Here is a 23,896-nt window from a genome sequence, read left to right on the forward strand (position 1 = left end):
TTTCTTTTTAGGCTCATCTTGTTGCCTCTCCAGGTGCCCTGCTGTTTTCCCTGCTGTCACTTTTTACCTGCACAGGTGCAAATAAATGGTTCCTGCTTCCTGGAAGTTTAACTGAAGCTCTGCTGTTCTGTGACGAGTTTCATCAGGTTTGGGGAGTCGGTTTGAATTTACTGGTGATGTCAGTCAGTCGGAGTCGTGTCATGTTTCTGCTGGCTATGAGGAAGACCTAGTTCAGTTTTTTTTGGTTTAGTCTTCTGTTTTTGTCTTTGTTTAAATGCAGAGTAAATGTTGACTTATTGACCTGAATGATGACGTGGACACAGAACAGTTTCCTCTCTGGGGATTTTTGTTACGTTAAAAACGGCCTCGTTTTTATTGTGAGCGTGGAGCAGAAAGCTGGAAGTGTAGATGTAAATCCAGAGTGGGTTTAGATGCGTGGAGGCTGCAGAGAACTACAGACGTGTCAGAGTAAACTGGTCCTCAGGCGCCATCTGGTGGTCTGAGCTGCACACAAAGAAATCATGCAGAAGAAGTAAAAAGTAAGTACAATTGTATTTATATAGCACCTTTCTAGATAAAAAGATCACAAAGTGCAGTAGTAAAAATCATCTGCGTACATGCATATGTTATGATTCAGTGTTGTGGTTGTTTGTGACTCCTCCCACCAGAGGATTGCTGTGGGTTTTCCCTCTTTTCTCTCTCAGGTGCGGACACCTGGGTGTGGCTTACTGGAGTCCAGTGCCTGCTGAGTCCTTCACTCCTGCTCCATGATTGGATAATTAGTTGATCACCTTTCACGGTTGGTGCGTGAGTGGGGCCAATTTCTTGTTGCACCCCTTTATCACATATTTATCATATGTATCACCTTGTTAAGCTCAACTGTAAAATTTGAAGTTAGAACTTACAGACTCTATAATAATAACTTGCATCATCTTAAACACTAGAAGATGACGAGGCGTCATATCAATTACCTAATAAATAAACAGGGCTTGTTAGGGATGATAGCTCCCCCATCCTGGCTCTGCCTTGCTGTAGCATGTGCGTTGCACCTCGTGAACTTATGACTTCTGCTCCAAAGGTGTGCAGTCGTACCACCACGCTATCCAGGTTCTCGCTTGAACAGTGAGTGCGTGCTCTTATATTTTATGATTAACTCTGCATCAACTTTTGTTCTTCAGTTGCAACTACTCAATGAGAAAAGACTGTAAAGTCCTCAAAGTCAGCGAACATTTGAATTTATTTCAAATAAACTGTAAAGAGGAAACAGACGCGGGAGTTTGCTGAGATATTTATTTACACATTTAACTAGTGGCCATTATATGAAAAGATTTATTTTTTACAGTGTATTTACAGCACCTGTAAGGCATTATGGAACAAAAGAAAACTGTACATTAAAATATTAAAATCTGACAGTAAAACAGAAACAAGCTGAATGGATTTACATGAAAGTATAAAACAAGTTAAAAAGAAGGAATAAGCTGAAGAGTCAGAGGGGACACTATCGAGTCTCATCTGAATGTTTGTTAGTAATCTGGAGTGATGTGATGTAATCAACCTGCTGAGGATTATGGGTAATGAAACTGCACAAACAACATCTCTATTGCACTTTTGTTTCATTCAGTTCAAAGCTCTGAATATTTAACTGCTTTTCACTTGCATATTTAATTGATAACTTCCTTTATTTAAATCAAAACTAAATCCATTAATACAACTTTTCTCTGATTTGTTTTCACACATTTGTTTTGTGTTGAGTTAAAAATGACCAGAAGTTTCTATCGAGGTTGGATTCAGATACGTGTTCGGGACAACCTCGGCTGTCAGAATAATCATACAGAGATGTTACATGATGAATAAACACTTACATGGCAAAGCAAGAAGGGGGTGATTATCGGACATTTTGGAGAAAATTGCAAAAGCAGACAAAAGACATTAATAAAAATGTTTAAAATGTGGTTTAATTTTTAAAAGAACCAAAAGAATCGAGGGGCTGGGCGAATCCTGATGTAGTTTGAACATTAAAGTTGTAAATTTACAAGATAAAAACAAACAAAAACAAAACAAATACTTGTTATTGAATCTCAAATGAGAGGAATTAATGTAAAAGTAGAAGAAAAGTTAATTAACAGGCCTTGAGTGCAGCTTTGTTACTGAGTGTGTTTAAAGTGTAGAAAAAACAAGTTTGTCTTCAAAAAGTGCCTTTATTTAAAAAAAAAAAAAAAAAATCAGAAAACTGGAGTTTTTAATGTGCTCTTTGTTTGTTAAAAAGAAAATAAATAAAACAAAAACAAAAGTATTTTGGAGCGTTTGTCAAGAACTAATCTGAGAACAATGAGAAAAATAATCGTTAGAATTTCACAGATTTTCAACTCATCAAATTCTAATGATGATGAATTCTGGACAGACCTGCTATAAATAAAGTTCCAGATTCAAATTTCAACACGCATTAACCTGGTGTTGCGTCTTCTGCAAAGTCTGACGATTTAAAATGGTCCAAAATATTTGTCAGCACAAGCAGACGAATAATAACAATAATAGTAACAACTAGAAATGAATGTTTTTACCTTTTGGGTGCTTCGCTTTGCTTCACTGTGAAAAAAAACTAAATGCTGGATGATCGTGTGTTTAAAAATAATAAATCATGACTGTTTCCAGCCTTGTTTAATGAAGCGCTTCGTTAACACTTTGGTCAAGTTTTATTTTGAAAGGCGGTGACACTTCCTGGGTTGTAAGGCTCGGTGGAAGGTAACAGACATTTTAAAGGGACGGTCTGTAGTTTTCCTGAAGGAAACACTAATTGCATTTTTAACTTTTTAAACATAATTTTTGCAGATGTTTTAATGAACACTGATCATAACTGTGTGTGGAGAATTCAGGTGTTACACAGGTGTGACGCTGACACAGTCACCAGAGAAGAAGAAGCAACAACCCTGAAGTTTGGAAACGACCTCCATCTTTACCACCTCAGAAATACTGATCAGCTGGTGGCTGTAAAGGACATGAACCATTTCCTCGTCCAGGGATCTTCGTCGTCTCTGGTGAGTTTTCAGCTTTAAATGGAAAGAGTGGCGGCCTGTGCATTCGCTGGAGGCTGAGTGGAGACTTCCTCAGTAGTGCTTGTCGGTAGTTTGATGGTCATGGCGAGATGGTGGTTGCATTTATTTTGAGCCCTAAATCATTCACGGCTGATCACAGGCCGTTTATCGTTAGGTGCAGAGGACTATAGAGCGAGCTCTTTACAAAAACAAAGCTTCATTTTCTTGCTGCACTTCCTCTAACGCCCACTAGGGGCTCCAACAGCAGCCGTAGACTCCCATGTTAAAACATCGAACATCACAGCAGAAACAAATGTTTACCGCCTGATACAAAGAATAGCTTATAGATCAGTAACTGATTAAAATTCATCTGTTGAGATTGCTTAACTTTATTATTACATCCATTAGATACCATCCATGAATTATATAAAAGTCTGACAGCACAAAACAGAGTTCACTCTATAGTCCAGTATATTTTTGAAACACATTTTATATCTTGATTTTATTTTTTGGCACATATTTCCATCATTGCCCGTCTCACAGGAGGTGGTGTCCTCTGGCTGCCTTTAATCGGCTGTGCAAACATCAGGCTGATGTAGTGAGTGGAAATCAAAGAGGAGTGTTTCCACGAGCTCAAGGAGCAACAGAGTGTAGAAACGCTGCTGATCTGCTCATTATTGTAGCGCTGTTGTGTTTTTAGTGACGGCTGTGAGTGCGAAGCTTTGTTCAGTCAGTGTGTTGGTAACATCTGCATCCTCAGATTAGTGTTACTCTTCTGTGTATAAAAGTAATTAATATCCAAAAACAATCATTTTTCACTAAAAATACCACAAACTCCTTTTCCTGTTATTTCAGGACGACGCTGTTGTGTTATGTTTGTTTGCTCTGGCAGATGGAACGACATGGAGGAGGTGGAGCAAAGGTGGTGACGGTGGGTTGCAAAGTGGCTTGCAGTTGCCTGTAGGCAGGCTAAAGCAGCAATCACTCGATTTTTGAACAGACTTTTGTTTTTGAAAGAAAACGAGTAATATAAGAAAAAATAAATAAAAATTGCTTTAATTATCCCGTTGGAGTGTTGGTGCGAGCAGCTTCAAACAGTCTAAAAGTCGGCAGAGAGTTTTCAGTCCCGAGCGGCTGGAAGCAAGTTTTTCTCCCCTCTGGCATTTCTGTAGACCAAACTCAGAACGTACGATCGAATTCATCCAAAACAAGAGATGACAAAGAAACACTGCAAATTTGAGAAGATGGCGACTTGGAGGATGTTTGCTTTAAAAGGAAATAATGTTTTCAAGGATCTTCTGGGAGTGAACAGCAATGCCTCTGGTCTCGGTTTTAGGCCTCCGGGTTCAAACACGCTGCTTGCATACATGCTGCAGAGATGAAGCAGTTTCTTCTGTTAACTTCAGTCAAATTTTTTAGCTAAGTTTTAATAAACAAGCAAGAAATAATCTAATGCAAAGCCTATAAAAGCGTCATTTTCAAGCCCAAACTACTAAACGCTAAAAGCCGCGGCCGTAGACCTGGAGGCCTCACTGTGGGGCTTAAATGCTGCGTGATAAAGTGCTCTGAATGGAAATCTAGATCTGGGAAACGCTGGCTTTAAAACCCTGATGGCCCCATTTGTCAGCACAAACATTTACGCTCTACCCAAAAGGGTTTTTGTGGGTTTTTTAAGCCAAATTACGTCAAATACTAACACGAATGTCCTTTTAAATTCTTGCTTAAACACCAGCACTAATATTCCCACCTTTAGAATATATTTAGAAGTATTAAACACTTAAGTGGAATCATTATCTTAACGTTTAAAAAAACAAACACATACTCTTTCATTAACTGAATCCTTTGTAATAGTTCGAAAAGCTTCACTTTCACCATCTGCTCGTCCTTAAAGGGCCAGTTCAGCCCTGGTTTCCTTCGAGTGACTGTGGTGTGAGCGCTCTAACTTCACAGATAAAGGCTGCCTTCTCTTGAACATGAATCGAATGAATGAGCCAGAAAACAGCAGGCTGTTGCTTCTTCCACCAAACGAGGGAGTTCAGGATCTTGTGCACAAGTGACGGGAACACGGAGCGTGAGGTGGAGAGAGTGCGGCGTCAGAAGGTGACGCTTTGAATTTGCTGTCAGCTCTCAGTCCCAGGAGCTCTGGGCGTCTGGTCAGGACTATCGTCTATAAGTCTTTTTCCAAAAATCATGACCGACTTAATCACAAAAATCCACAAAACTTGTGCGTGGGACCAGTGGACGAGTTTGAACGTAACAAAAGTCGAGCACAGCCGATCAGACGAGGCTCAGCGTTGATGTTAAAGGTTAGCACGGATGCCGTCCCTCTTTGCTCCGTGCTGCTCGGTTACAGCTTCCTGTCACACACTGCACTCTAGTGGTGGTTGCTAGGTAACATCTACAGGCTCTAATAAAACACGTTAGACCGACTTTAATGAAGGGCAGCAGCGTCAAACCACATCGTTGGCCGGCTGACTTGGGAGTGTGGGCAGGTGATGTCACCTGTAGGTTGTTTGCTGATTGGTTCTGGTAAAATGACCGCTGTCTGCTGTTCAGCAGGGCGCTAAGCTAACGGACCGACACGCGACAGATCGACGCTTCCTTCTGCACAGATCCTGAAACATGCTCACAGTGAGTTTGGGTACATAAATCCTTTTTTAAGGAAGGTGGTCTTGATTCCCAGAACGACAGAATTATATTAAAAATGCTTTTTGATTTTAGTTCTGAGAAGGCAGCAGATATCTCCCAAACTGGGCAGCTCCCACCAAAACAGTGGCGACAGAGAAGCAGCGAGTTTACTGCAACACTTTAGTTTTACTTCCACCCAAATCTCCCGTGTTGTGAGTTTGTTTTGCTAGCAGGTTAACGTAGTGCAGACTGCCGTCATTCTTGAAGCTAATATTACAACAAAAGCAGCAAAGTAAAAGAGTGTTTGTGAACTCGAACCACAAGGACTCACATTAATAAGTGAACCACAGAGGTCATTTCTGAAGCCTTGAGAAACTCATTAGCACCTACAGTTAGATTTAGAGTCTTGGAGAATTACGCAGGGCGTGACGCTCGGTGTTAGCGCCGTCCCGACCTGGAGGAGCCAAACGATGGCCGAGTCGGACTGCTTTTAGGTTTTCTTCCCAGCCGTCTGTTACTCCCCAGCTGTGGAACACAATCTGTGAGAAATACTGACTAGCAGCTGAAGATCAGGATTAACCGAACGCTTCTGGTCCCAGCAGAGGTTTCAGGAATCGCCGGAGCTGCCGCTTCCTTTCCCAAGACTGGTCAGCGGCTCCGCCCCCACCTCCACGGCTGCCTCGTCTTCACTTCAAGCTTCGTAGCTGAGCCCAGGACTGAGTTTAGCTTCAGGCTACGCAGCTTCAAGATACACAACTAGCCTCTGTGGTTGGCGTCAGCGGCGGCAGGGGGAGCTAGCGCGAACTCCAACATCCCCGAAGCCAGACGTTAGTTTGAGTACAGCTGGAGTTAGCGTCGGGGTTAGCTTCTCAAAGCTGGACTCGTGTTTTTATCCGCCTCTTTATTTCCGTCCTTCATCAAGGCAGAAAACACCTGGAAGGAAACACACCTGTTAGCTTTTTATCTGCGAGTGAGCTGCGCCACCCTCGCCCTGCGCTCTGACCGTGAGCCTGACCTGAGCCCAGCGGCGGTTCCTGCTGATCATGTGCGTGCTGGCCATGGCGTTGAAGAGCGTGTGCGACTGCAGGTCCTCCGGCAGGCGCGTGAGGAACTGCGCGATGTGGATGAAGTCCATCTGCAGCAGGACTTCCTCGTACAGATGCAGGATGCCCAGACCCGTCCGGAATAAGCTCTCCTCGCCGTCCCGGCAAAAGACGTCCCACACCCGGCACGCCACGTCCAGAGGGAGTGACTTACTGTACAGAGTGAAGATCCTGCAGGGAGACAGACATGCTGAGTGAAATCTGCAGGTGTATGAAGATGAAACGCCAACTCAAGGCGAGTTATGAAAGATCGGCATGGAAATATGCACCGCTAAAACCAAATCAACGCAAACAGCTTCTGCATGACTCCGTGGTGACCTGCAGTGACCTTTGTTACGTGGGTCACCTGCTCAACCAGGTGAGCTACATCCAAAGTCTTTTTTTTTTAAGACAAATGAACTTTAAGGCATTTTTAAGTCGATAAATCTTACTGACAATCTAATCTGTGTTAAACATCTAAAAGATTTGCTGTCAATTTATAACAGAAAAAAATGAGCTTGGCTGCTTCAGTTGTATTAACTCACCAGTCAATCAGATAGAGGTCAGGGGTCAGGCTGTTGGTCTGGAAGTGGCTGAAGAGACGAGGAAGATTCTCCTCGAAGAAAATCTCAAAGGCTGCAAAATACTTCAACATCTGTCAGAAACGGAGAGAACAAAGAGGAAAAGGTTTTAAATTTTCACAGTGATTTGTGTAAAAGTAAAAATCTTTCACTTTTACTCACAAACCAACTCTGAGTTCTTCAGGAGGTTTCTGAGTTTTCCCTCATCCCTCTTATGAAATATCACAAAGACTGCGTACCAGTTCGTGGTCGACTCTGAAGAAGGCCATCTGACAGGGTTTATTGAGCAGGTTGGCAAAGGTGATGAAGGCCTCAGCCTCCTCCAGGTTGAGGATGAGCACAGCAGCGATGAAGGACATGCCCTGCACCTGAAAGTCCACAGACGCTTTGGTTTCGGATCAGTCTTAATGAGACACTGAATGATTTTTAAATATTTGGTAACAGCTGCCATAATGCTTTTACTCACATAGCCAATGTCAGGCCTGTAACACGTGTAGGCACCCAGCACGCTGTGGAGGAGGTCGTGGTACGGACCGCCCTGCAGGAGGAAGACACAGCAGACATTCATGTGAGACACAGATGTGATTGACCTGCTGGCTGTTTGTTGCAGGCAGACTGAAGAACCTCGGGACAAAAACACCCACACAGACGTCACAAGTCCAAAAACAAATGTCTGAAAATCCGACCAAATTCTTTTCTCATCGTTGCAGAAATCAAACTGCTGCATTTGCTGCTGCAGTGCTGCAAACCTGAATGGTCCTCTGCCTGTTATCTGTGTTTACCTTTTGGAAGATGAAGAGCGAGGGGAAGGTTCTGGAGATGTCTAGTTTGATGAGATCCAGGCTGGACTCTCTGTCAGCCAGAGATGCTCCTCCATCTAACGGGAGAAACACACAGAAGTAGTTTTTAAACCTTCAGAATGAAGTTTTCAGTCGCTGAAACTGGAGCTGTGAGGGTCAAAGAGAGGAGGTGCGTCGTACCGCTCTCGCTGTCGTTCACCGAGCTGGTCTCGCTGTAACTCCTCCACTTCTCTTTGGCTCTGGAGAGGAAGATCTCATAGAGCTCTGCAGCGAGACAAACACCCATCAATCAGAAAATTAGACCCTGCAGACTCAATCGGCAACTTTTAAAGGTTAGAGTTAGAGTTTGTTTTTATGCAAATCCATCATTTTGAATCTCTTTGAGCCTCAGTCACAGTTTTGTGTGCAGAACAATTTTTTACCATGCAATCAAAATTCTCGTTAGATTCATTAAAAGTGTGCAACGCCCAGCTGTGTTCTTCCCACTGTGCAAATGTTTGGGAACCAGAATCTAAACTGACTGTCTCAATCTGCACGCCTCCATCTCTCCAAATAAGATTAGCACAGATTAGCGTTCCTGTGGGACTCATGGTGGTTTAAATAAACAGCTGCAGTCACTGCAGCTTTAAAAATGTACTTAATATTTAACAGAAGTGTCAAAAGAGCGTCCAGGATTGCGTGTTTGTACCTGGTGTGATGTTCAGCTCGTTGCCAATAGCGAGGCTCCAAACTCTTCCTCTGACGCTGGGGGGAAGGCCCTGCCACCACAGCTCTCTGACCCGCCTCGTTCCCTTCCTGCACACACACAATGCATTAAATAAACACAAGCACCCGCGCGCGCACACACACACACAGCGGTGGAGACGTACATGGAGTCCCAGTGAGGCAGGATCTCGGTGTTCCAGATGACCATGGCGTTGGAGATGCTGTCCTCCTGCCGGTGTCTCTCCTTCATCTGACGCTTCTTCCTCTGGGCTTCTTTCAGCTCTGAAGGAGACGCAACAGCACGAGCCAATCAAATCCAAGAACAGCAGCCAGTGACATCAACGTGTGTGTGTGTGTGTGTGTGTGTGTGTGTGTGTGTGTGTGTACCTCTCCTCTTGGCTCCTGCCACCATCTCCTCATACTCCAGCTTGTGTCTCTGAGTTTCCTCCGTAGATTTAGCCGGCAGGTTCCTGAAGGACAGACGGACAGACAGACGAGCTCTCAGCCAGCTGGAAAGCTTGTTGGGGTTTTCTGGTTTTACTTCCTGTCAGGTGATCACACACAGCGGCTCTGTCTCTCTGTGACAGTGACCTCATCCTGAAGTGTTTCTGCTGCGAGGATCGCCTCGCATCCCCCTCACTCAGGAAAAAACTCATTTTCTGACATTTTACACCAGTTTGACTCTAATGTAAAACTGTTAGCTCATCTTTGTTCACCACAGAGGGACAAAGAACAATAAAGACTGATATTAAACCTTTGATAAAAAGCTTCAGTGTTTTCACTGCATTGCACAGTCGAACCTCCGACTTCCACATACAGGCAGGAAAAATAGTCATGGAGGACCACGTGTAGTCTTCCAATGCAAATCCATATCCAAGCACATGTGTTACTGATACACACACGTGTATGTGGTGGAAATATTCGGCCCTTTCATTTGCTTTTCACAAAAATAAAACCTGTCATTCACTGACTCAGGTGTCTGTTTCTGCAGCTATGAAACATTGAAATATAACATTTTAATCTGCAAGTGCATTCAGCAACATTCTGCCAATAATAATAATAACAACAATGTAGAACCAGTTCCAGCTGGTTCCAGAGAATAAAGACCAGCAGCAACTTGACTTCCCAGCACCGCTGAGCCCAAAGTTGGAAACATTGAGTCAGAAGCTGCAGCTGAGGTGAGAAACAAACCAGCACCAATGCAGGCTGGTTTTCAAACACTCCAGAGTGTACTGGTAAAAAGATCGGCACCAGCACGGATACCCTACACTGCTCGGCTCACAGTTGGAACCATTGAGCTTAAACGTGGGAATAACACAAAATCACCTGTTTGCAGATGCAGTCGCTTCAGAAGTACACACATCAGCAGGTTTATGCCTTTTCCAACACCACAGCGTGTAATCTAGAACCAGCTCCAGTCTTTTCCACCACAGGCACAAAAGCACATTCTTAAAACTGCATTTTTAAAGCCACCACAGAACTTACGAAGGGCGGTCCTCCAAGATGAGAGCCGTGGTGGAAAGAGGTTCAAACTCCAGGTTTTTCCTCCTCCCTGCAAGCAGGGGGCGCTGAGGACACGAGGGCACGCTGGAGTCCTTCATCGGCTCCTGCTGAGGAGACTAAAGAAAGAAACAGATATCATGTAGTACAGCATCGCTCTCAGAGGAGAAATTACACCTGAACATCAACTCAACAGGGTGTTTTTGGCAGTTACACAAATTCAGAGCCGTCTCACATCATTTTCAGTTCCCACAGTCCTCACTGAGCTGTGGGTGTTTAAAGTTTTATTTTCCTGAGCTGTAAAAGCGCCACACAGAGAACATCATAACAAGCCATTCCACCTTATACACAGATAAACATCTGCCTCCAGCTCAGTTTCATTCTTCTCTGAGACCCAAAAGCTGCTTTTGCAAAGGTCTGATCATTTCAAGTGTCAGAGGGACAGCTCAGGCGAGCTTTGGAGACAAAGGTAGAGAAGCTGAGAGGGTTTGCACATGTGCAGAAGAGGGAGAGTGGATTTACAGGACAAAGGATGATGGAGCCGCCAAGCAGGAGGAGAGGAGGAAGAGCTCAGAGAAGATGGATGTGGTGAAGCAGGACATGCAGAGGGTTGGTAGCAGAGGAGGATGCTGGGATAGGGTGAGATGGAGGCACATGGTGGAGATCACTCTCCATTAATTGATCTTAGAACTGAAAAAGCTTCTTGGATGAGAGGTGGAAGAAACGTAAAGAAGTCCAGGTGCTTTTCTTTCCACAATTCTCTCGAGTACAAACGGAAGTAAAAGCATCATTTCTGAATTTAGTAAAAATGTTTGTAACAGATTATTTGCAGTTTCAGAATAAACAGAGTGTTCGTTCATCAGCTTAAGCACAGAGAATCACTCTGTGTGTGTGTGTGTGTGTGTGTGTGTGTGTGTGTGTGTGTGTGTGGCCCGTACAATAAACCGTTTATCCACAGGAGCAGGACAGCTGTGGGGTCAACAGAACAACACGTCTTTTATCAGCTAGTTTCAGGCGTGAATGCCGCCAGCAGAGGGAGACAGAGGTCGCCCTCTGAGGCTGCTCTGTCATCAGATTCAACATGAAGTGAGAGTCATAAAAAGATACGCATCATGTGACCGTCCTGGTGATTTCCAAAGAGCCGAGATATAAAAACACGGAGCTGAGGAAACACTGACGTGAAACATGCTGCTCACCTTTCCCTTACATTACAGCAACGTGCATATTATGGTTTGTTAGACAGACTGTAAATAAAAGATGCATGTAGCCACAGTGACATCACACCCACTGGTTTGTGCCTCCACATTTAAAAGCATCCATGTTAGCAAGCAGAAGTGATGTATTTGGATGAGAGCGTTTACGTTAGCAGCTAGCTGGACTTTACAGAACTACAAATGAAGAACTCAGACAGATAAGATCCTTCAACCTCCGCAAAGGTGATTTCCTAATTCTGCAATACTGACGATCAGGAGATCAGACAGTCTGCTGCAGGTCGAGTGTCTGTGTGAGCACAGAAAAGCTCCACGTAATCATGGTATTTATGTCTGAGGAGAGTTTTTACGAGCAGTAAAAATCCAGATGCTGCAGAGCAGAGAGGAGCTGCATCTGCACACACGTGTTTACCAGCTTGATGCTAACGCTGTTAGCCTGCCTGTGTTTATGTACAGCATGATGTCTGTAAAATGATGTAATGTGCTGGGCAACATCCACACGTACACAGCCTGAAGCTGCGGAGGCAGATGATGATCACACACACACACACGCGCACACCAGCCTCCTCCTCTGGTCGAGTTTAATTACATACATTTTCACATCAGTTTGCCGGATAAAAAACTACGTCACACTTGGCGGGATTTTCTTTGCTGCCACAGTAACATGGAGCATGACTGTGTGACCTCTGACCTTTGATTGGAACCTTAAAGGTATTTTGCCAACAGCTGCTGGCCTCTACCCTCGCTCTGCTCACATGATGGCAGCAGCAGTCAGATGATTCATCGGGAAAAGAGTTGGCCAGATGTGGCCTGGCTCAGGCTAGCTGACACGTCAGACACAAAGCTGCTGGAGGAGGAGGAGGAGGAAGGCTGACTTCACTTAAACTGTTTCCTTTCAATAGTGCAGAAGGACAGCTCTGAAGCTGCCAAATGATGCTAACTGTTAACTGATGGTTTAAACATGGTTTGGCTCCTTAAATAAGACTCCGGTAAATCCAGCCCGGTGCAGCTCTGCAGTCTCTGTACCAGAAAGCAGGGAGACATTCACATTGCGACTGTCACAGTCTGCGGCGTGCTCCACAGCACAGATGTTGTTGGGACATCTTCCTGCTGCAGCGATATTTCAGACAATAGTGTGTTTGTCCAGCTCGGTGGAAACAGTCCTGGCTTTCAGGTTTGGCTGTTTCCTGTTTCAGTGTAAATGGTAAATGGACTGGTTCTTAAATAGCACTTTTCTACTCTTCTGAGCACTCAAAGCACTTTACATAACTTGTTCATTCACCCAGTCACACCCATTCGCACAAGCACATTTTTTGCTTTCTCACTAACATTGACACACACATTCATACTCCGATGGATGCATCGGGGAGCAATTTGGGGTTAGTATCTTGCCCAAGGATATTTGCCATGCAGACTAGGAATCAAACCACCAACTAGTGTCACAATGGCTTCATGCACAAAGCCAGATCCCACAGAGAAAGTGCTTTCCCACTTTGGTTTGGTAAAACGTGCATGAAAAAGCTTTGCAACCTGTGGCAAACAAGCCGGAGCAAAAACTCCATCCAGCATCAACTGGACTTCAGCGTAGCTGCATGGGAGGAAAAACCCCAGCAGGTGTTCCAGTTAAAGATCTCTGAATGTGACTGCTGAGAGCTGCATCACAGCTTCTTCAATGTAAACAAAATAAAAAAGTTTAACTTTGCTCAAGTGCATAAATAAAGCAGAAAGTGCATGGGATGGGACTGCAGGCGCAGTGTTCATGGCTCTATTTTCCAACAGCAAGCAGGCAGCAACCCCCAGGACAGCTCCAGAGTGCAGTTCCTCTAACATCCACTAGGGGCTGGCTCCAGAAGTCCTGCAAAGAAACTGTTCTGGTCTCTATAGGTGACTTCTGCTTAATAACAACTGTACCGAGGGTACGGTTATATCTCACCTGTTTAAACTGCATTACAGCTAAAAGTTTGCATTATTAGGGGGCGTGGCCTCTTTGACTAACAGGTGGGTATAGCTGCTAGCTGCCTGCTAGACTTTACCTCAGCTAATTCGCAGGTGAGTTGCAGCACTTTGCAGTCTGTTTACGTTTATAAATTGGATGTCAGTTATTTGCAGATGATTAGTTCTTACCTCACAGTGTGAAGCTTATTTCCCCTCTCTGTGCTGGAGGCAACATTTACATTAAGACATTCAGAATTCACTGACGAGGCTTCAAACTCTGACTTGAACATGAACACGTACAGTCTGCAGCCTGCCCTGAGAAAATGCAGTGCTCGTGTTCCCACAACGCAAACGGTTCAGAAAAACGTAAAATCTCAATAACTGATGAAGAAAAGGTGCCGACAGAAGGAAAGAGGACCACTGAGTTTGCAGGTGGACACAGCTGGATGTGCTTTAAAATAATCAGCGTTTTTGTTAAGACCTCGAGTGGGCATGGAGGACACACAGCGAGTAACGCTGAAAGCAAACAGAGCCTTTATTGTGCCTGCGGAGCTCGTTTAACGCCTCGCCCTTAGCTTCTGAGTCCTAAGGCTTCTTCCTTCCACTGTTTATCTGATTTTCCAACATAGCAGCTCATGTTTCTGCTCAGATGATTCACCCAGGAGAGTTTCATGCCCTTATAAAGGACCGACTGTGACTGGGAGCAGATTAAACACCCTGGGCGGAGGAGGAGGATGATGATGATGATATGATTGTGTGTGTTTAAAGAGCCAACCTGCTCCGCGGTCGACGTGGAGGCGAGGTCTTTGCTCGTATCGCCTTCTCTGGCTCCTGTCTTGCCAAACAGTCGCCACCCTGCTGAGCTGTGAGACGTCGCTTTGGGCTCTTTGGGTTTCCTAGAAAACAGGCTCCTGAAAGAGAGCACAGACTGAGCTTAGTAAACATGTATCAGAGTCAACAGGAAGGAAATAAACTTCATCGCTCAAAATCATATGGAGGACAAGCAAAATGTTACAAATAAAACTTCTCTTCATTATTAAGTATAAGATTTTTTATCCATTAGCTGATGTATTTTAATAAACTTATAAAATGTTACAGATTTTCTAATTATTTCCAACTTGTGTATAAACTCGTTTTATTTCACTTCCCTAATTTACAGTTTTGACCTCATATTTTTGTGTATTTTCTTGTTTGCTTCTTTGCTTATTTCTGCTTCATTTTGCAAATTCAAAGGGTGACAAGAGGTCAAAGTGTTGCCTCGACGACAGAGATGGTGTCTTCTAATCAGGAGGGAAAATAAATGAATGAATAAAATTAACTTTATATTTGATGCCTTTTGATCGACTCTACAGTTTCATTTACAGTTTTATTTATTCATTTTAATCATTTTAGACATTTCACTAATCTACCTTAGAAACTAATAAAATTAATCATCACTAATATTAAACACAAAAGCAGAACATCATTAATGTAAAATGTGACATTGCTTTTGTACCTATTTACCTTTTTATTAATTGTTTATTTATTCGTTTTAGCTCCACACTAGTCTGATGACCTGTTCAGGGTGTGCACTGCTTTATGCGATAGGCTCCATAAATCAGTCAGAAGGAATCCTGGTATCGAACATAGATAAAAAGGAGACCTTTCATTTGCTCTAACTTGTCCTGAGCAGCACCTGCTCCACATGTTGATATGAGTCTTGAAAGCTGGCACTGTTTGAAATAATCAGAAACCAGATCAAACATGCAGACTATCGATGCTGCTTTCTGCTCCGCTGCATCTGACAGATCCCATCATAGCGACGCTCCACGTTAGCCAGACTTTGGCTTTAGATTGTGACAGTTTAGTTTTTAACTGAGCATTAATATTTTTCAGCACTGAAAACTTAATGTGCTGTAATTATGAAGTCATGAATATAAACAAACCACACCCCCTACATATCTGAGGGCCTGTAACTCTGCAGATATTCATGAAGGTCAGATTCTGCATGGCGTCATTAAATGTACTAAAGTCACTGTATAAACCTCTGCTCATCCTCACACAGGCTACATGGTCAGTGTCCCTCTGACCTCCTTCAGTGTGCTGATAAAAAGTGATTCCTGTAAGCGTTCCCTATCACTCAGACATTTCAACACACTGGCAGGTTCCCATTTCATTAGAAGTCCAGCCATCTGTGAAGAATGTAAACTCTGGTCAGAAAAGCTGCAGAGGACGATTTCAGTTCCTCAAACAAACGAAGAAAGACACGCAGCAAAGACGTAATGCGGTAAATGTTGCAGCTACAGCAGTTTTTTAAGATGATGCCAAAGGAAAAAAGACTGTTTAGGAAAAGCTGCCATATCGACAGTTTTCATTGGGAGAGTCTGCTGGTCAGCCAGCGGGAAGAGAACAAACACAGACACGTATATGCATGGGAGCCGGCTCCGAAGAGACGGCAGAGCAAATATTATCCCACCTCGCGCTCTGCAGGTCAAGTTTGTTCACAGCTTCAAAGACCCACACGCTGCTCTTTCCTCTGCAGCTCAGCTCTGTCTGTGCACCACTGCAGCAGCTGAAAAGAATAAGCGGCGCCACGATCGCCGTGTCCCTACACTTTCATTCACTTTGATTACAGAAAACTTGGCGCCAGTTTTTTCGTCATTTTGTGCTCTTTCTCCCTCAGCTGAGATAAATGCTATTGCTGAAGCGTCTGTGGCTCATTCAATACTTTCAGTCATTTAAAAGGTAATAAAAGGTAATTGTAGACTGTAGATAAAAGATGGATGTAAGCACTCCCAGATCTTTTTGCACTCAGAGTCGTCGTCGCCCCCTGGTGGCCATTAAAGTCAGGTCGATCATTTCTAAAGTCTGAGTATTTTCTTGTTCGCTCGTTCAGTCTGTAAATAATGGAAAACATCCACCCAGCTGATCACAAGTCTGACCCACGTGAGCCCCCACCCAGGTTAATGATCCAAATATCAGCTGTTACTTGCACTGCAAGACTGCATATTTGAACAAGCCAGTTCAAAGTGTTTGATGTAAATTATTAAACCCATCATTGAAAATGAGGAATGTTAGGAAATGAAAGAGCTTTAAGACAGAAATGAGAAAGAGCAAAACCGTCTGCATGAACGAGCAGACGTACGGGTCAGAGGACAAAGCTGAACATTTCATTTGAACTTAAGTGTAATTAAAACTAGATTATTTTCTTCTCGGTGTAAGCGACAGTGTTTTAGCAGTTCTGTGAAATAAAATCCTTGTGTTTATCTGTCATTTTGGCATTAAAATAATAAAAACAACTTTATAACTGATGGAAAAACTCCACTATCACACTGATGTCAGTTTTAAAACCAAACAAACTCGTAGATGCTGACAGACTTTGGTTAAAAACTGAACTGTGTGTTGATCTTCTTCCTCTCTTGCGGCTGTAGTTGTAACAAGTGAGAGAAACTCCAGAAATAGAAAAAGGAGAAGTTGCTTTCTCACTAACAGCAGAGGCTCTTTATCTGAGCAATAATGTGACTCTGTTTGGTGTAATTACAGAAGAAAGAAGATCACAAACACAAAGAAAGTGAAATGTTCATTCACAGCGTCCTGCCAGGATTCTCCAAACCGCCGAGGAGTGCGCACATTAATCATGCAGAAGAAGAAATGCAGCAGGTTAGACTGTCACTGCTCCTTCCTCAGAAGAACAGCTGACGCGTAGCTTTGTGTTGGTTACATCAAACTGTCCCTCAGATCAGAAGCCTCGTTTAAAACTGTGGCTGCTGTGACGTTCAGCCTCTGTGGGTGTTTATGTGTGATAAGACCTAACCTCAGTGTTTCACACACAAACTTCAGTAGTGGGAGCCATTCAAGTATCAATTTGTGTTTATTTTGACAGAAATAATCCCAGACTCTTGACTTCCTGTTCCACAGGGCGCTCTCCCGAGCTTGTCCTGACTGATGTAGAAGTCAGAAGCTGTAGAAGAGAATTCATTAATTGTGGGGTAAACATTATTCTGAGACAAACCTAACCAAGCAGTTTTTGTAGCATAAACTTTGCTCTGTTCTGTTGATCTGCTGCAAGCTGCAGCCTGAAGCAGATGGCCTGGATGTGCTGGGAGTCTGTCACGGGGCTGAAGCACTGACGGGAGGCGCAGCTGTTTATCATCTATTATCTATTCCTGCAAAAGTACACGAGGGTCTTTTTATGACTTTGTTTTTAAAAGACACCGTGCTGCCATCACAAATAGAGCGTAAGTCTGTGTGAAACACTGAGGCTGCACTACACACTGCATTAATAATTAACTGCAGAGGTGAGCACATCTAACAAAGACCTTAAATAATTAAAGGCTGTTATTCCAACAGCTGATTAGAAGCAGGACGTGAGCACAAAGCTGTGCATGTTCAGAGCTGCAGTTCCACTTGTTGTTTAATCTTGGGCTCTTTCATAGTTTAAATAAACTTTCATTTAAGCCATCTTTCTTCTGATTGGCTGCCCCTCACAAACAGAAGGTTTGAGTGGGAAAACACCAACTAAAACTGACCCAGACGCACGTGTACATATGCTTAACTTTAACATCCACCTCTGGAAGAGGAGGTGGGTGACAGGAAATAAGGAACAGCACAGGTCCACTTTAAAGTAGCACTGCTGCCTGTATGTGACCCTGGCTGACCTGCCTGAGCTCTGTGGGCCACACAGCCAGAGTGGAGTTTTTCCAGCTGGGCTGTTTTCCCCTTGGCCTTCCTCCTCCGTCTGTCTGGATTTCCTCTGAGACGCTGTGACATTCAAGCCAGCTGCAGGGCTCGCATCCAACCCAAAAAACCAGCCCAGACCCAGATGCAGATTTAACAAACATAAATTTTCCTGCACTTGCCAGTCAGGCACTATTTTACTACTTCATTAGTCAAACAGAGAAGAATCCAACGCTCAAGTTTCTGAATGCGACCAAATCTTAGGGAAACTCTCTGCTGCTGCATTTCTCTCTTTTTCACTTCCTTGTGTGGCTCAGAGGAATGTTGGAGCTCTTCCAGTAACTATCAACGTAATATAACATCTTTATTCTGCTGCTGGAGTCACTGTTCAAGTCACGAGCGAGGAAATCATGCAGTCAGTTCAGGATGAAACAAAGCAATCCTCCTTTACAGCACAATAAAAACAGGAAACCGAACTTCACCTGAAGCCTTATCTGCTCAAAGCAATTATACGTAACTGCAGAAGGCAAATATCTGCAGCATATTAAATCATGTGAACTGAGTGCAGCCTCGTGCCCCCAGAGATTCAATTCCACGGTTATCATTCTGATGTTTCAGCCTGCTCTCATGGAAAAATGCGGAATAGTGATGGAAAATGATCCCATCTATTCATGCATGCAAAATGTCCTGGTGTTTTTTTTCCTAAAATCACAAACAATCCGAGTAGTTTCGGCACCAGAACTTCAATAAATACTGAATTAGTGCATCTTAGTGTTAAAGTCATATGAAGCAGAGGGCACAGATGATGTGTTCTGTGTGGGACTGTGGTCTCTGGTGTGAGGGGCAGAGTGGACGGCTGGTTTCAATGAGTCACACTGGTCGATGAACCACAACAAAAAGCCACGATGATTGTTTTTGCCATTTACAGACGACTTCAAGCAAATATGAACTCAACGTGGAGCAGCAATGCTCATGATTTCAGATCATAACCCTAAAGCACCAACACTGAAGTGAGGTTAGCTGTTCCAACAGGAGAGACAAATGAAGCCAAAGAGAACGACGGCACTCACAAAGTTCAGCAAAACAAACTAAAACTGGGCTGTTAGATAAACCGAGCCATGTCCCGGAGCACCCGGCGGGTTTTCACTGCTGCCGAGGATCGTTTGACTAACGAGGTTATGCTGGATGAGCACATATCCGCCAGCAGATCAATCTCCAACCTTGAGACTTCAAGTTTGCTTTCTGCTTTCTGTTTGGGTGCTCTGGGTTAATCATCAGTTACCGACAGAGCGTCTCTGCCATACTCTCAAACAGATACTGCGCACACCTGCATCCACACTTCCTGGCTCTGACTGAGCAGTAATCAATGAGCGCAGCACCAGACCGCACCGAGCATGATTAAAATCAGCAGGGCTCAGCATTGGGACCAAATTAGCAGGGTCTGGATGTCCTAACCACCTGCGGTGTTGTGGTTACAGCAGACAAACAAGAAAACTGACTCCAGACCAAATCTAATCAGTCGAATGACAAAAAACGGACTGCATTTCAGGCAAAGATACAAACTTAGACGTTCTCAGCTCTGAACAAACAGCCCTTCAGTTATCAGCCTGCAGGAGGCCGCTGCTTTCAGGTCCTCACCCAACCTGCTCTCCTCTGATTTCTGAGAAGGCCCTGTGTGCTTCCTGTTGAACTGCAGACAATCTGATAAATATAATCGTTTCTTGTCTGAAGACCGACTCCAACAACTGAGGAATTCTGTCAAGTATTTGACCGGAAATTTGACTTTTAATGCAAAGCACGAGTGTGTACTTTTAGCTGTTACAAAACAGGAAGAGATGCACTACAATAAAAAAGACTGCACATAGCAGGAGTAGGTGATAAGGACCAGAACAGAATACAGAACATAGAGTGGGACTTTACAAACAGCTGACTGAAATAAAATGCAAAAAAAATGATTTCAGTGTTCGTATGCTGCATATTTAAAGGTGGATGCTGCGTTTTCAGTGCTTTACTCTGACGAGGATGTGAAGCCATCACATTCCACCAGACTCCATTCACAAAAACTGGAATTTTACCTCCAAAAATGTGTGAGATTGTTGTCTAATCACCTTTGGTTTTTAAAACAAACAAACTCTTGTTTCCTGTGAAATAAAATGATCATTTTTTTGTCAGGAGTCTGGTAGAGCTGAAAAGAACGACTCCTTTCCCAGCACGCCATTTCTGCAAATTAACTCTCTTTGTTGCTTTATTCAAAATTTTAACATTTAATCAACATATACCTTCAAACTTTGACTTATTACTTATCGCAGGACCAGTGCCGTCTCCCTTTAAGAGAAGACGGACGACACTTTACGTCATGCAACATAAAACCGCATTATCTGATTTTATATCTCATTTGAAATGTCGTGTTTAGTCCCGTCAGCTAACATTATCCAGTCCAACAACAGGAGGTTACTTGTATATTTGCTAAGAGGGTCTGTGTGGCGTGTATGGGAAATGACGCCATCAATCTGTCATCTCAAAACGAGACAAAGCAGGAGGAGGGCGTTTCCCTCTGTTTCATTGGGAATATGGAGAGCGCCCACTTCCCTCGGCCTGGGGCTCATGCAATCATTGAAGATCTACTCTTTCTTGGAACAACAAGAACCAAATTAAAATGACCAAAGAACGGCCATCTTGGTTTGAATAAATAAAAGACCGAAACAAAGCAATCGAATTCAGGATGCACTCAATAGCAGGCTCATAATGGACCAACAGGTGGTGATAACACAGATTCACACAGGTTATGAACTAGCGTTGCTTTTTAGCACCAACACTGTAGGAGTGAAACCTCAAAAGTCACTGAGTCACTGCCCTGTTTATGTGGCAAAGAGTGAGAGGGAGACAGCGCTGTCCCTGTGTCAGGACGGCAACAAGATCATCACAAAGTCATCAACAATCTGAAAATAATCCAGTAACCCACAGCTCAAATACCTCCAGCTTTGCTCTTATATGTTTGGAGGTTTTGTACATTAAGTAATTCAGCCTCTCCTTCATTTATTCACCTTCTCTTTTGCTTCAGCGTGACTCACTTCTTTGGTTAAAAAAGGGAAAATGTGTTCCTGTGTTGCTGCTCTGTTGCCTTAATTCTAGCACAGAGGCTAAAAAGCTCCATCTAAAGAGCCCAGACTGTGTTTCAAAGCCTTTTAGTTCAACCACCTGTGCGTGTGGGGTTTATTCAAAGTCGATGTGACACGTCTAAAAATCAGCTTTTCAGGAACTGAGAGCATGTAATCTCATTCGTGCCTGATCAGCACACAGTCACAGCATCTGGGCAGCTGCACGGTGGTTACACGGCGTGATCAATCGCCTCTAATGGCTGAAACCTCTCCGGGAAAAGAGCAAAGGGAGCGGTGAAGCCCCGGGGAAAGAGGCAGCGCTGAGTCGATGCTCGCTGATGCCTGCTGTGTCACACATACAGAACTGAGATGTGATTAACGTGCAGGATTTTACAGTGTTACAGGCCCCAGACAGCAGCTCTGAGAGGTCGTCTGTTTAATACAATAAGTGACCTTTAATGTGGAAAGGTGGAGCGAGAAGAGTAGGTGGAGACAGCTGCTGGATGCAAGGATGCATCTTCATCACCGAGCATTTAAATCTGTACATCATGAGCTTTATTTCCTAAAATCTGCATTTGGACACAAATTAATAAAAGTGTGTTTTATATTTTTCAGCCTTATGTTGTTTATTTCCATGAATCTTAAGGGCAGATAAGTCAATAAAAGAAGGTATTTCCTATATGTAAAATGTATTTTAATAACGCTAACTAAAGTCCAATCAGCTTTTAAATCTATTTTAATCTTTAAATTATGAGCTTCTTTACTAAAATAATTGAGCCTGGATTGACTGAGAATTAAAACCTTGTATTTTATCATTTTCAGTTGTCCTCGTGTTGTTTACTTATATTTTAATACAGTAGTAAGACTAAAGCCTTAAGACCACATGAGGAGGGAGGGGGTCCTTGGGAGTTAGCACGTGCACTCTTTATTGCCCCGCAGACCACGTGATCATTTTACCTGGTGAAGAAATCTGCGATGCCGAACCTCTTTGGCATCTGCTTGGGGTCCGAGCTGTCCTGGTTCAGGTCCGGCAGCGTGTCCGGAGCGCTCTGCCGGCGACCCGCCTCCAAAACGCCCCTCAGGTCTTCGTCGTACCCTTCAAAATAAAAGCCCCCATCCTCCTCATCCTCTGGGGACAGCGGGGTGGCGTCACAGCTGAGGGACACGGCCACGTTGGGGTTAGTCCTCAGACTCTGCGGCCTGACGGGAGGTGAGCTGGGGTCGCTGAAACCCTCCTCATCGTCCTCCACCTCCTCTTCATCCCTGGTGTTGCGCTCAGAGAGCGGGCTGCCACTGGATGAAGGGCAGGGAGAGGGGGATTTGGCACTTAATCCAGGGGACCCTACCCTCTTCTCATGCCTAGACTTCGATTTAAACTGACAGTCAGGGGTGTTTTCAGGTGAGCAGCCCGAGTCCAGGTCCTGGTCATGTGTGTGGAAACCCCCGTTGGCCACTTTCACTTCTTCACAGTCGCAAACGCAAAGCTGCTGGGTGGGAAATAACCCTGCCTCCCCCTCACAGCTGTCAGCAGCCCCGTTGGGCATGTTTACCCCCGCGGTGCAGGCGCAGTTCCGCCGGTGCTCCCTCACCGCGCATGCCAGCTCATGGCCGGGCAGAGCAGTCCTGATACACCCGCCTCCTGTGGCCTCTCCCCCCGGGCTAACACAGTCTGAGTCCCGGGCTTCTTCTTTGCTGTCCCCCCGCATCTTCTCCACTGAGAGCACAGCTGGACAGGAAGCAGCTGTGGTGCCCTCAAGGCCAAGCCCTCCTCCTACTTCCAACTCGACCACCGACAGCTCCTCCTCAGTGAACCCGTTCAGGCCACTGTGGTCCCCGCAGACCCCGGAAACCTGGCCGGGGAACAGCCTCTCCAGCATTATCTTCCCTTTCAAGGAGGCGTCAGTGTTTACATCCCTGCCGAGGCCGGTGAAAGCCTTCCCAGCGTCTTGCACCGCGCTGACCCCGGCTAGCAGCGCGATGCTGCGGTCTCTAAGTGCTGATTTCCCCGCTCCGCCACCTCTTTCTTCCTCTTCGTTCTCGTTCAAGTCGACTCCGAACGACCCTCCGTTCTCCCTCACAGTCTCCATGACTTCTCAGTCCGCCAAGCGAGCCTCTGCCGCGGGCGTAAGTTCCTGCAACGAGTCCCCCTGCCCGGTGGGCCGAGCTCCGCAGCAGCAGGTTTTGTTGTTCTTGGAGGAAGGGGCTACCTGCATTTTCAGAGCCGGTTTAATGCTACCTGACACACACCCGGCGCAACATTTCCGTCTCAGGTGTTTAATGCAGACAAAGGAACGCTTCACGGCCGCTTTCTTGCGTCGCCACCGGGCAGAAGATTAATTAAATCCCCCAACTGTTAGCTAGTCGCAGCAGCAGCGGCATCCCGGCCACAGTCCAGCGCCATCTTGAAAATTCCCCAACAATGACGTCATTCACCACAACTGTGTTTTGATTCGCTGAAGAGGTTTACAGTGACACCCTGTGGTCAATCTGTGTAACTGCACCTCAAACCTTTGTTGACCCCATTAAAAAAAGGCACACAAACACTCAAACAAACTCAGAGTTATTACAGTTAACGAATACTAATCTGAAGACTAGACTGGAAAAAATTGAGTTCAATTTTATTTATATAGTACTAAATCACAACAACAACTGCCTCAAGACACAGTAT

General features: G+C 44.4%; 1 protein-coding gene across 1 annotated transcript; it reads right to left on the reverse strand.

The window, feature by feature from the left end:
* Positions 1 to 1,275: 1,275 nt before the first annotated feature.
* Positions 1,276 to 23,635, reverse strand: LOC146375385 (TBC1 domain family member 12-like). Its single transcript, XM_084948500.1, has 13 exons — positions 22,186 to 23,635; positions 14,250 to 14,385; positions 10,314 to 10,447; positions 9,216 to 9,298; positions 8,993 to 9,110; positions 8,812 to 8,918; positions 8,304 to 8,387; positions 8,106 to 8,200; positions 7,790 to 7,861; positions 7,563 to 7,691; positions 7,288 to 7,397; positions 6,676 to 6,934; positions 1,276 to 6,593 (listed from the first exon to the last, which is right to left on the reverse strand). The coding sequence occupies exons 1-13, from the start codon at positions 23,313 to 23,315 to the stop codon at positions 6,522 to 6,524; spliced, it is 2,529 nt and encodes an 842-aa protein (XP_084804626.1). The 5' UTR covers positions 23,316 to 23,635; the 3' UTR covers positions 1,276 to 6,521.
* Positions 23,636 to 23,896: the final 261 nt, after the last annotated feature.

This window comes from Perissodus microlepis, chromosome 13 (genome assembly GCF_051167445.1).
Source record: "Perissodus microlepis isolate ML-2025 ecotype Zambia chromosome 13, ASM5116744v1, whole genome shotgun sequence".
NCBI lineage: Eukaryota > Metazoa > Chordata > Actinopteri > Cichliformes > Cichlidae > Perissodus > Perissodus microlepis.